This window comes from Pangasianodon hypophthalmus, chromosome 13, assembly GCF_027358585.1.
Source record: "Pangasianodon hypophthalmus isolate fPanHyp1 chromosome 13, fPanHyp1.pri, whole genome shotgun sequence".
NCBI lineage: Eukaryota > Metazoa > Chordata > Actinopteri > Siluriformes > Pangasiidae > Pangasianodon > Pangasianodon hypophthalmus.
In genome coordinates, this window is record NC_069722.1 from 2,523,799 (window position 1) to 2,538,532 (window position 14,734).

At 37.9% G+C, this 14,734-nt stretch overlaps 1 protein-coding gene across 1 annotated transcript in view; it reads right to left on the bottom strand.

The window, feature by feature from the left end:
• The window catches only part of LOC113528224 (uncharacterized), a 131,406-nt gene that overhangs the window by 95,900 nt on the left and 20,772 nt on the right, over nt 1–14,734 (bottom strand). The window contains 7 exon segments of the mRNA XM_053239390.1: nt 187–465; nt 551–862; nt 12,440–13,175; nt 13,325–13,809; nt 13,915–14,050; nt 14,118–14,357; nt 14,562–14,652. Of these exon segments, the coding sequence (XP_053095365.1) occupies nt 187–465; nt 551–862; nt 12,440–13,175; nt 13,325–13,809; nt 13,915–14,050; nt 14,118–14,357; nt 14,562–14,652 (2,279 nt within the window).

The following is a 14,734-nucleotide window of genomic DNA, read 5'->3' on the forward strand; positions in this document are numbered from 1 at the left end:
ATGGGTAACACCACTTCATTACACCACCCTGTTGTTCATTATTTTCCTGTAACAGCATTGTATTAGTTTTGTTAATGCTATTTAAATTATATATAACTTGTGGATAATCAATGGCAACTATTTGAACAGCATTTAATAAATAATTAATGACTTAATGCTGTTCAGTAACATCCTCTCTGCACTTACCCACAGTGATGGTAATGGAGTTGCTCCTGGATGATGTGGAGTTACTTTCCCTGTATGAGTAGTCACAGGTGTACTGGCCCTGATGTGAGGCATCTACAGTCAGAGTAAATGTTGTTGTAGACTCTGCAGTTTGCTTCCTCATTGATGTCCCAGTTTTATATAAACTGAAGTCCACAGAGATGCATGTTGGGCTGGGTGTGGCACATCTGAACTGAAGGACTTCTCCAGGTGAGACCACAGAGTTTGGAGAGATCCGAGTCAATGTGGGAGTCTGCAGGTCTTATAATAAAGATATTTATTAAATAATTTTGTAAACATATTCACTTTAAACAGGATAGTGCAACAACAAACAATAACAACTTACTTGAGCACACGACTCCAGCATCTTCACCATGTCCACAGTTCTCTACTCCAAATCCTCTGTGTGAGCACTGATCTATGTGTCTCTCTGTTCCATTACACTGAACATCATCCAGCCATATTGGGCCACTTCCCACACCAAAGTGGGCATTACGAGGAGCGCTGATGGCTTCACCACATCCAAGCTGTCTACACACCACCTCTGCATCCTTTAAGTCCCAGTAATCATCACACACTGTTCCCCAGCGGCCATTGTGCTGGATCTCCACTCGACCACAACAGTTACTCGAACCATTCACCAGCCTGATCCCATTATCTGATTTATTATATAAAAAGGCAGAAGGCTTTAATAATGACTGATTTTTCTGTCTATCAATTTTACATATGAGCCATAAAATGAAATAATTTTAGAAACAAAACCAGTTGAAGGTGAAGAAAAGTTTGAACTTTGAACAAGCTTATTCTTGAGAATTCTCAATTTGTTCAGACAACTAAAAATACATTTTATATTCAAACTACAGAGTCTCAACTGAACAATCAAATATCAAACTAATTTTTTACTCAAAATGGTTGCAGTCAAATGATTGCACATGCACATATATTCTGAATAGCGGATGGAGTGACTGCAGTGCAGGAGTCCAATTATAATTATCATTTACATTATTTGTAAAGTGGTAGATTGTAAACTTTGTTACAGGCCTATTTCATGTCTTTTTAGCCAAATTTTTCAGCCATTTCCCCTTTATAACGAAAACCGAAAGTCACATATTTGACATATTATTTTTCTTTCCCATTTCCCCCACAATTCCTTCTCGCCCCACAGATTGTATACCTCTGACATAGATGATGACATGAACTAATTTGATGGATGTTCCACAACTTTATTTATGTAACAATAAATAAATAAATTGTATTATGTGTTTTTCTGTCATGTTAGTGTATTATTTCTTACATATTATCTACACTGGCTGGCAGACATAAGAAAGAGTGGTGATGCTATTTTAGCTTTAGTATATTGTAGCATGGGTTGGAGCCGATTCTTTGCTCCCTCCCCTGTGGATGGTAATGTATTAATTTATTTATGGTACTCACACACTCATTGGTTAAGTCAGCTCTACACCCAGTTATATTATTCTGTAGCATGTTGGTCTAAAGTAAAGGTACTGTAGGTTGTTCGCAGCTAAACGCATGGACGAAGGTTATACTCATGTTCTGTGCCCGTGCAAGAGCTCCGGCACACAGACAACTGTAAGCTCCAGTAAAATAGGAGAGTTATAAATCTTCTGTCACTTTTTCTAAGACATTGATGAGTGCTGGCTCTTCTGTATTGCATGAATATTATCAGTAAACACCCAAGCTAACTGCATCCTTGTTGTCTTGTTGTGGCTGCTGCTCTACAAACACAAACTCCTCAAGTAGTTTTAATAATCCAGTGAACACTATATTATTTACCTAGCTGCCAAAATGACTGCCAGATAAATAATTGTGCTACACCTGTGTATTTTTTTACTGACCAATAAAAGTTAATCAGTGCAATATAAGATCGTAATATAAGAGTTTTCTGTACCTGAGCAAGTAACACCAGCATCTTCACCATGGCCACAGTTGTGTTTTCCAAATCCATTATGAGAGCACTGTGTGATGGCGCTTTCACTTCCAGAACACTGAACATCATCCAGCCATATTGGGCCACTTCCCTGACCAAAGTGGGCACTTTGAGGTGCACTGACAGCATTACCACATCCAAGCTGTCTACACACCACCTGCGCATCATTCATGTCCCAACTGTCATCACACACTGTTCCCCACTGGTTATTATAATACACTTCCACTCTACCAGAGCAGGAGTGATTGCCACCAGCAAGTCGTATGTTTGCGCCATCTAAGACAAACAGCAAAATGCAGGTTAATATTAATTAATAATAATGAATCTCATTACAATATTACCAGACACTTGGACTGATATGATCTGTCAGTCCTATTTGTTTCTCAGAAATGTCTTTTACATAATGAATAATGAACCTTCTATAATTTGCACTAGGTAAATCTTATACTGTATGCTTACACCTTTTAAATCCAATTTGTTACTATTTTTTTTACCCACCACCTCCCCCTCTAAGAAAGAAGAAAGAAAAAAAACAAACAAAAATAAATGAAAATCAGTGAATAAAAAAAAAGAAAAGAACAAAGAGGAAAAAATAGCAGAAGAAATAATAAAAAACTGAGCAAATTTTTTTCTGAACAATAAATGTCAGAAAAAAAAGAAAAGAAAAGGAAACAAATTAAATGAATATATATATATATATATATATATATATATATATATATATATATATATATATATATATATATATATATATAAACATATATATATATATATATATATATATATATACATATATATATATATATATATGTACTATATATATATCAGAAACAAACAGAAACAAATCACAAAACAGGTCAGCGAGAGAAAAATTAAAAGAAGAGAAACCTATCTGCTGCGTTGATGCAAGTCAGACCTGTGACTAAAAAGACTTACAAACGTGCTGCATGTTCTGCTTTAGTGTGATTCAGTGATTGACTCTAAATCCTGAAATGTTGGTCCCAGCGTAGTGACCTACAAATGTTTTAAAAAAGAAAAGTTGATGTAGTGCTAAGATAAGAGAGAGGCCAAGGACCAGTGTATTGTCAGCGTACAAGCTTCTGTGACTTCTTCAGTCTCTTTTTTCTGTTATATCAGGGATCAGGGGTTCACAAACTCAAATGGACATTTTGAATTTTCTGTGACCACAAGACCTCTCTACATTTTTTTAAAATTCCAAATTCATAATATAGGACTACACTAATGTTTGAACCATGTATTATGTCAGTAACATATGTTTGTGTAAGTGATTAAAAACCAAATGAATATTTGTGTGAGTGTACAGAAGCAGCAGCAACATGACTGACATTTTTTACACACTTTTTACACACTAGCTACATGCAATATTTATGCACAGTGACATTCACTACATGGCTCGTCAGAGCCAAAACACCCCTGTCTGTCAAGGTTTTCAAGTCAAACTATAAAATGTTTAGTGATTTCATGCTCAGTGATGTTAAATACACTCACAAGAACTGTTTCTCTTACAACTTCCTGCTGCCGTCGTGATTATTGTCATGGGCTTCATCTCATATCGAAATCTATAGACCTTAAATTCTAAAGTATTTACTAATCTAGAAAATCCAGAACACTGCTACGCAAAACAGACCTTTCGAATAGGTTTTGAAGGTGGCATGAGAGTGCTGTATTACAAGCAATAGGTGCTTTGACAGAGTATTAATTAAGGAGTGTGCAAAATTATGTAACCAGGTTACTGTAATTTTTTTAATGTTTCTATTAGTTTTTTCTGGTTGTTGTATCACTTTAAAGTAGATGACTAGTCATCTTTTCCATAGTTACACAAACTGATGAGTGCAATAGACTTCATACAAAGTGATATCACATTCCATTTTTCCAAACTTTTCCCAGCATAGTGTTGCACAGTGTGCAGCTGATTGTAGAGTTGGCTTCATCTAATCTGAGATATTACATTTAGATGGCTTTTTTATCATCATAATTCATCATCTGCCTCGCTGTTTCTTCCATACCCCTTCTAGATGACATCCCCACAGCAGTGATGAGTGAACGTATTAGTCTAAATGGCTAGTCTACGCAACCCCTAATATACATTTGAAAATCATTAATCTGTATAATAAATGTTAATCATATTACATACAGTTGAAAAGTTAAATAGTTTCTGTAAGTAATCCTTTTCTTTTTCTACTAGGTTACTTTTAGAACTTAGTTTGTTGGTGCTAATTAACAGAATAGTAATAATAATAATAATAATAATAATAATAATAACTTAAAAAAAATAAAAAAATATTTAAGCCTTGGCCTCAGCACAAGTGTATTATGTGGTGGGAAAAAGACATTTGAAAAACTGTGTTATGGTTCAGAATGCTCGGTTGTGTTTTAATGGGCTTTCTGTCAGTCATTTATTAGATTCTTCTCAGTTCCCCCTCACTCTCGTCTCAGTCTGTTTGGAAATAATAATAAATTAAAAAAACATGGCGAAACCAGTACACCCAGAACAGCCAGATAATTCTCCTGTGAGCAATAAAAAAAAGTTGAATAATTTAATGACAATAAGTGCTTTTTGGAGGTGCTTTTACAAGATGGAGTATTTTATTACTGATGAAAGGGCTGAAGTTGGATGCAGAAGTAGCAACACTGCTCCTGGACAGGTCTGTAAACACGATCTGTATAAAGCTTTGAATTGTTTGAATGGCTCACTTTCCATACCGAATCAAGTAGATACGTTTTATTACTTAGGGAGCCAGGTAAGGCAATGCTTTGGATGCAATGAAATGTATGTAATCTAATTATGCTAACACAAGCTTAAAAGCTCATTTAGCTAACAAATTAAAACAGGACAGCAGTGACACTCTTGGCCATTCTCATAAATCAGTATTAGCTGAATCTCATGTGTTTATAGTGTTATAACTTGGCTTTCAAGCAGTTGAATGCATCCTTGAAAGTGTTGTCATGACAGTCCTTGCTAATCTTAATTCTAATCAAACGCTTTAAGATTCTGGGGTGGAGTTTTGTGTACATGGGAGGGAATGGAGGAAAAAAATTCATTCAAATGTTGTTGAACTCCCCTACCTTACTGTTAAATACCTAATATTGATTAATATTGACTGATCTTTCCTAATGGGCCTTTAATAGCTGTAGCTTATGACACCTCACAGGTACACAAAAATTGAGTTTGACGCCCCTGATCTAGAGAGTAAATCAAATTTATTCAAATGAATAATACACTTACCAGCCAGCAGAGAAGCTCTAAGAACACAGACTATGGAGAGAAAATAAACAGAAGGAATTTCATCAAACCAGTGATGCAAAAACCCAAAGCTGTCTTTTGTTTAATAATCTTCATAAGAATAAACTAAACTTCAGCTATATCTGAATATATTATATTGTGTCTGCAATTTAGTCGCAACCGAAACAACAGTGTTACTTCATCCTCTGCACTTCCTGCAACAGAAATAAAGCACTTGTGTATGATCAAGTTTGCTCGGGGAAAATTTACTCTTTACTGTGTTTATGTAAGTGTTTGTGCACATAATTAGTACAGATATATTAGTATAATAAATAAGACTGAATAAATCAAGGGAGTAACAGAGGCACATTAGTGATATTTTGAGCTTAAAAATACAGGAACATTGTATAATTTTATTTATACCACAGTATTCGTGAATTCTGGATTCTGATTTGTCAGATGCAGCTCTGATATTAGTGCAGCTGCAAATCTCAGGTTTATATTAATGCATTAGTTTTAATATGTTATTGTTTCTAGAGTAACAGCTTATTCACAGGGACTTATATGGCAGAAAAAAATGAAGAAAAAAATGGAGAAAAATATGATGTGTTATACTTTAATAAATTTAAAAAAGAATGTCATTGTGGCTAATTGTGGGCTAATTGCTGTAGTATAAGAGGAAAGGCAGTTGGGGATGTGTTCTTACTGTAAACTACTGTAATTAACTTTGGGGTGGTAACAGTAACATCACTTCATAACACCATTGCCCCCTGAACAGTAGTGTGAACAGAACAGAGGCGGTGGCTACACTACAGGCCTGGTGTGAATTCTAGATAGTGTGAAAAAAAAATCACTAAAACAGGCGATTTAAGCGTTATTTTTCACAAGTTCATGTGGGCTGCAAGAAACAAGACAATATGCTGTATTTGGTCTGCAGGCCTTGAGATTGACAAGTATGACCTACGGCAACGTCCGAACCTAATAAAATAAATTAAACTAATTCTAGGAAACATTAAATATTACTGTCTGAGCACAACAGTTTATAAGTTTCTTCAGTCCTGACTGCATTTTATTGAAGTCAGCAATTCCTTATGAAAAATATATATATATATATATATATATATATATATACATATGTATGTACTGTATGTATTTTTCACAGTAAGTTTATTTATAGATCGATTATATATATATAGATTGATCTGTCATTTATATATAGAAATTTGTGAACAATTAAAATTTCAGACTTATCTACTGTATACAAACATATAGTATGTACTCTATATACTTAAGGCAAGACATGACAATTTTTGGATCAACTGCAGCTGTAAAAACATTAAATTATCAACAGCAATGTTGTAATAAAAACATTAAATTATGTGTCAAATTATGTCATAATAATAGACATATATATATATATATATATATATATATCCCCTTTATTTTATATCCCACACCAGCTAGAGTGGAAACACATGAAATTCCATCATATTTTTAAAACCTTTTGCTAATTCATTTTTTTCTATATATTCAGGATCTCAGTTTCAGAATTGAGAATTCTCAGTTTCTAGGTTCATGAAATGGTCATTCCTGTTCCTATTTGGAAAGATATTTTCCCAAAATGTTGATCATTATTGTATTGGATTTATGTGAACGTTTATAACACGATTTTTGTAAGATTAAGCAAACATGCACAGTAAATGTCTTTCTCTGTCTTCACAGTAAAATAAATATTTAAATTCTAACATAATACAAAGACTAGGACTTTTGGTTTATTTATTTGGTATATTAATGTATGCATATTTAATTAAACAAACCCCATTTGCATAAATACGCATAAATTCAAAAAAAAATATCAGCAATCAACTGGCAAATATTAATTGTAATATGTATTTTTTTAAAAAGTTGTTCTTAATATTAAAAACAAGCCAAATGTATTGACAAAAACGTTAAATTTACCGAGCATTAAATTAAGATAAAGTCTCAGCATCCTGGTCCTTGCGGCGTCGTTCAGCTTGGTGTTAATTACAGTGTACACTGCTACTGTCTTTTCACGGTGAAACTCATGAGCTCATGTGGTTGAGGGTCTTTTTCTATGCATCTGAAGAGGTGGAGTCTATTTTTTTGGCCAGTTCCTGTTTCTGTGACTGGTTAAAATGTATAATAAATATTATTTCTACTCTATCACATGCACTTGTCTAGTCTATATTAATTAAATTTAGCTTAAGCAAAACTTGTGAGTATAAAATGATAAATTATAACCAGGGAACTGATCTGCATCCTTCATTCCATGATTTTCCCACCCAGTTTAATGCCAAGAAAGGCTTGTTAATGAGATGAATTATATTGTTGACAGAGAAAAGACCTTTTACACTCTCTGTTCAGCAGAGAACATTAATCAGATAAGTCCAGAATACCCATGATCTGCTGTGTATACTTCAAGTTTGAAGAACCACATGGGTCAGTGAAACTTGTTAGAGCCCACACAGTGTCTAAAGTGTCAAAAATGCCCACTTCCTCTTGTTAGTTCCGTTCATCTAGTATCTAGCCATCTTGCAGAGAGGTGACAAAGAAAACAAAAGGCTGTTAGTAAAGTGTCAGGCCTGAAACAGCTTCTCTGGCACTGTACTGGAGGCATGAACCCTGCCATTCCAAAAGTGGTGTTTGGATGATGGTGGTGGAGAATGGTGTCTAACACATCAGTCAAAATTTTGTCATAGGTATTTAATTGAGTTTAGATGTATTTTAGAGGTCATAGCCCATGATAACTTTCAGCCTCATCAGACCATTCAGCAAGCCCTGGATGGGGGTGGAGTGGAGACCAGGAAGAGACCACATCCGTCAAGATAGAACTGTTTCATCATAGGATAAAGGTGATCATCTCTAATCGGACCAATGAAGCCAAACCATGGCAGCAAAGATAGATAGATAGATAGATAGATAGATAGATAGAATGATAGACAGATAGATAGATAGTTGGTTCCCCCACAGTGTAACAGATCCATTTCTTCTTTTGTCACCAATCTGTATCTCTGCATAAGTAATACACACTCTAATACATACTGCTAACCCTGTGAAGATTCACATTAAGTAAATATGCAAACACCAACTTAAATATGCCTCAGTTTTATGGGTTTTTAAGGAAACCATGTTCAGGTATCAAAAATTGCTCATGACAGTTTTAAAGATAAAAATCTCTAATCATCACATCATCAAGTTACAACTTGAACCTGCCAAGAGCAGAGATATTGCTATAAAGGATCCTGTTGCTGATTTATGGGGTTACACATTCTCTGTTAACCTTGCAGGTTTTTGTGATGTAAAAAAAAAAAATTAAACCAAGATAACTCAGTTTACATCTTTTTCCTCCTTTAATGTGGTATAGTAACCAACAAAATTTAAGTGAGAAATAAGTAGAAATGTTTTAGGGAAAAAAGAACAAGAAAAACTTACAATAACTTGTTTGTATAAGTGTGCACACCCCTTAACTAATACTTTGTTAAAGCACTGTTTGCTTGTAAAACAGCACTCAGTCTTAAGGGTCTACCAACTTAGTGTGGCGCCAGTGGGGGGGAAGGAAGAACACAAATGTAGATGAGGTAGTTCTCTTACCAAACTAACTTCTAATTAGAATCAATATAATTAAAAGATGAAAAACCTTAAATTTCCAACTACGCCACTTGGGCACTGCCCAAGAAAATAAACTGAGCCCAACAAGGCTCGCACAGGTTCGCTTGTCACACAGGGTCAGAAACAGTGGGTTCCCATAAAATAAAATAAAAATCCTTTATTTCAACTGAAGAATTACAATGTTAAAAAGCAACACTATGTTCATTCACTCATTCACACTATGCACCCAAACATCTGAGATTGCATCTCTTAACAATGACAGTTAGACACGGACAGGCTCTTATTCTCGAATGGAACAATTCACTTTCTGCAATTAATACACACACCCAGTGCACTCACACAACCACCTCCCAAGGAGCACGACACCCGTGAAGGAAGCACTGCACCAAGAAAGAGCCTCGGTTCCTGCCAACACAAGAGACATGAGTTAAAATAAAATAAATCAGAAAATCAAAAACAATTCTAAAAAAAAAAGAAAACAAAAACTTAAACAGGATATAACTAAAAAGAAAAATAATTAAGCAATCTTGACAATAAAAATAACAAAAAAGAAAGAAAACAATAATGTAGAACAGTCAACACTAGTACTGGAAATTAGGGCACATTAAAAAGAACATTAAGACTCAGCTACTGGTTATTAAGGTTTTACACAGACAGAACGAGTTCACTTTTCAAAACCAATGTGCCAATTCACGTTTATCCATCAAGCACGTTAAACTTGGAGATCACACTCTATCCGAGGGTCAATTAGGTAGCAAAACATGCACTAAAGCAGCATGTCAGCCGGAAGGTAATGCACTCCCATGCGAAACACTCTTAAAGAACGCTCAAAAACACTGGTGTAGAAGCACCCAGGCATGCGTAACACTCGGCTTTTGCGCCCCCTTTAATAAAACAAATTAATAAAGGGTTATTTGTGTTATAAGTGTTATAACATTTTAAGAAAGTGTACATACATACCGTTGTGCACTTCCGGGACGGACACTAAAAGACAGACAGCAGGCTTCTTCTAACGTGAGATAGAAAGCAATCTATTGCCTGAACATGCAAAAAATAAACTAAAAGGAGCATGCAGTAAGCATCTAATTGCCTTAATTAAAAAAAAAAGAAAACACCAGCGATTTCCAACACAACAATCGCGTGTCGATGATGTCACAGTCCACCAATGATGACGCATACGAAACCACATACCCTTGCAGTTTTTATACTCTCCAATGCGTCTTCCGACTGGCTAAAATTTAACAAGGAGAGTAATCACCTCTCCTGCCACATTAGCACATCTTGATTAACACATTGTTGTTCTATCAAAGTCATTCCACAGGTTTTTGATAGGATTTAGATCTGGGCGCTGATTGGGCCATTCCAGTTGATCATCTTCTTTTGAAGCTGTTCCTTTGTTGACTTGGATTTGTGCTTTGGGTTGTTATCGTGTTGGAAGGTGAAAAATTTCTTTATCTTCAGCTTACTAACAGAGGCCTGCAGTTTTTGTGCCAAAATAGGTTGGTATTTGGAGGCATCCATGATTTCTTCTATCTCGACTAGAGCCCCAGTCCTAGCTGAAGAGGAGTAGCCAGATAGCATGATGTTGCCACCACCATGCTTCACCGTGGATATGGTGTTCTTTGGGTAATAAGCGGTCTTTTTTTGCACCAAACATACAGTATCTTTTAGAATTATGCCCAAAAAATTCTAACTTGGGCTCTTCAGACCAGAACACATTTTGCTTCATGGTTTAGGGTGATTTAGGCAAACGTGAATGTTCTTTTGAGAAAGGGCTTCTGTCTAGCCACCCTTCCCCATAGCCCAGACATGTGAAGAATATGAGAGATTGTTCTCACATGCAGGGAGTGACTACTTGCCAGATATTTCTACAGCTTCAGGTCTCTTGGCAGCCTCCCTGGTAAGTTTCTGTCTTGTCCTTTTGTAAATTTTGGAGGGACGTCCTGTTCTTAGTGATGCTACTGTGGTGCTCCATTTTCTCCACTCGTTGAAGATGGCTTTCACGGTGTCCCAAGGTACATCTAATGTTTTGGAAATTCTTGTGTAGCCCTCTTCTGATCGATACCTTTCGATAATGAAGTACTGTACAAGCTTCGTAAGCTCTCTGAGGACCATGACTTCAGCAGAGAGATGAAACTAAGAATATGTCAAGAAAATTGTACACAAACAACTGATCTTTATTTGGGGTTAATCAGAATCACTTTATTGATGACAGGTGTATGGTAAATACTTTTGAACATGAGTTTGAATGTGATTGGTTAATTCTGAGCATAATTATAATAGGGTTTATAATAGGGTTTGCACACCTGTGCAACCAGGTCATTGTATGTTTCTTCTAATTATTTTTTTCCCCTAAAACATTTGTATTTGTTTTTCATTTAACATTTTGTTGGTGGCTATATCACAATTACAGTAAAAAAATCTGACATGATTTATCTTGGTTTCATTCAGTTTGCATCACAAACACATGCATTTTTAACAAGAGTGTTTTAGACTTTTTTATATATACTGTATATAGTATGTATGTACATAAATGCAAAACAAATTATAAAGTAAGTTATACAGCAAATATGAATAGAAAATAATATGGCAGAGTGCAATTTGTGGCAAGGCTGTAAAGAGAATGGTATGAGAAAGTTTGAGCAAAATGCTAAGTGCTAGCGTCTAATACCATAGAGCTATTCATAAGACTGATTAAATTTTGCAGAAAGATAAGAGAGTTCATAAAGTAAATGGATTAAATAGACTTCATTCACAACATATAAAAAAAGCAAAATCATAAACAAAACCCTGCAAATAAAAATAATTTCTAGACTATGTAAAATTACTTTAATAAGTTAAAAATTAAATTTCATTTTAAAGAGATCTAAAATCTTAAATCTACTTTAAAAATATCAACAGACTCTGCATGACTGTTTCAGGAGATTAGGATTGATATAACAATAAACACTAAATTTCAGGTGACCCTAAAGTTGTTCTCTAATTTCTGCATGTGTCATCAGTTTATGGAAAACACTGACTGATCATATTAATCTTGATGCATTTCAATATTTAATATTAAAATAATCACTTTTTTTAAACTATTGTAATGCCAAGTAGTAGTAAGAAATCAGTAAGAAAATGAAAATAAAGGTTTTAATATAGTTACATCTGAAAAGACGAATAACATAGAACAAAAAAAAAGACTATTAATAAAGAACTAACTGACGTCCATGTAAATTAAACCATCTATAAATAATGATGATATCTTAATAATGGAAAATTATCCAATTTAACCATGTTATTGTTTGTGGACTGTGGATATTAGATAATTGTTTAGCTCTCCACACTACTCTACACAGTTGGCATAAATTTCTACATCCTTATATTCATTGTCCACGTCACAGCCTCCTTCTGGTGGAAAATGGTTTCACCGGTGGTTGTGCGAGGAGCGATGAATGATTCTCGTGCGCGGGCTGCCGGCTTGCCGTCACAGTGACCCCTCCTCAGCCCCGAGCCAACAGCCGGCTTGCGATGGGCCCAGAGTGAGTAGTGCCGGGAGAGCCCATCTGCATTACCATGCTGAGCCCCCGCTCGATGTTGTACCATGAAGTGGTAGTCTTGAAGGGAGAGGAACCACCACGTTACCCTGGCATTGGTGTCTTTAGCCTTCGCCATCCACTGGAGCAGAGCATCGTCGGTTATCAGGGTGAAAGGTTGTCCAGCGAGGTAATATTTGAGCTCCTCTATGGCCCATTTGATGGCTAGGGCCTCCCTTTCTACCGGGGTGTAGTTCCTTTCTGCGGGGGTTAGCTTGCGGCTTACGAAGAGGACCGGGTGCTCCTCCCCTTCGAAGACTTGCAAAAGAACGGCCCCCAGCCCTGTCTTGGAGGCGTCTGTCTGGACTATGAAGGGGAGGCTGAAGTCGGGGTTTCGCAGTACTGAGGAGCTTGTTAGGGCCCGTTTTAATTCCTCGAATGCCTGCTCGGCCTCCCAACTCCATTGCACCCGGTCCGGCTGGCTTTTCATAGTGAGATCAGAGAGGAGGGAGGCAATAGAGGAAAAGTTAGGCACAAAACGTCTATAATAAGCGGCCAACCCCAAAAAGGCACGTACCTGTTTTTTGGTGGTGGGCTTTAGGTACTCACGCATGGCCTCCACCTTATTCTCCTGAGGCATGAGGAGGCCAGGTGGAGGAGTGTATTACCACATCATCAATATAGGCTGCTGTGTAGTGATGGTGGGGCCATAGGACGATGTCCGTCAGTCTCTGGAAAGTAGCTGGGGCCCCGTGCAGCCCAAAGGGGAGGACCCAATACTGCCAGTGGCCGCCGGAGGTGGAGAAAGCCGTTTTTGGGTTTGGCCTCTGGCCTTAGGGCTACCTGCCAGTATCCTTTAGTCAGATCTAGAGTGGAGATGAAGTGGGCCCTCCCCAATAGCTCCACCAGGTCGTCGACCCTAGGGAGGGGATAGCTGTTGAACACCGATACCTGGTTCAGCTTCCGGAAGTCGTTGCACAGCCGGATACTCCCATCGAGTTTGGGCACCACCACGATAGGGCTGGACCAGGGGCTGGTGGATTCTTCAATAACCCCATCCCGGAGCATCCGGCTGACCTCTTCCTTGATTGCCTTACGACGAGCATCTGAAACGCGGCAGGGCCGTTGACGGACCATGACTCCCGGCGGCGTTTTACTGTCATGGTGGACCAGATGGGTAAGGCCAGGGTTGGAGGAGAAGACATCCGCAAACTGGTCCACCAACTCAGCCAATTCTTGGCTTTGGGCCGGCATGAGTTCCTCCCCTCAGTGCATTGTGGGGAGGCTAGGAAACGCAGACACAGCAGGAGCAGGCTCAACCCATTTCTTAAGTAGATTGATATGATAAATCTGCATGTCCGCGTGCTTACCTGGCTGTTGCAGGTGATAATTTATGGGACCCACCTTCTCAAGGACTGTGAACGGGCCCTGCCACCGGGCCAGAAACTTGCAGGTGGCATCTGGGAGCAGCAGAAGGACCTTATCACCAGGCTGAAACTCTCGGGGCTGAGCAGGGCAGTTGTAGGCCCTCCACTGTTCTTGCTTCCATATGTTCTTCAATTATAGGCATCACCCTGTCGATGTGTGACTGCATGTTCTGGACACACTCGATGAGGGAGCAATGGGGGGAGGGCTGCTCTTCCCATGCTTCCCAGGCCACGTCCAGCAGTCCTCGAGGCCACTGTCCAAAGAGCAGTTCAAAGGTGGCAAAACCCATCGTGGCTTGTGGGGTTTCCCAAATGGTGAAGAGGACGTAGGGGAGGAGTAGGTCCCAATTCATCCCTTCCTCATCTACCGCCCTCAGAACCATCCTCTTCAGGAGGAGGGGGTATAGGAGGGGGTTCTCAGCCTCCTCCTATACTCTCTGTTCACACATGACTGTGCTGCCAAACACAGTTCCAACATCATCTTTAAATTTGCTGATGACACATCAATCCTGGGTCTCATCACAAATGGAGATGAGACGGCCTACAGAGATGAGGTGAGAGCACTATCACAGTGGTGCCATGACAACAACCTCTGCCTCAACGTCAGCAAAACCAAAGAGATGATTGTGGACTACAGGAGGACACAGGAGGTCAGCCACGCCCCCTAATACATCAACGATTCTGCAGTGAAAAGAGTTAAGAACATCAAGTTCCTTGGTGTGCACCTCTCCGACAACCTGTCCTGGTCTCTGCACACCACATC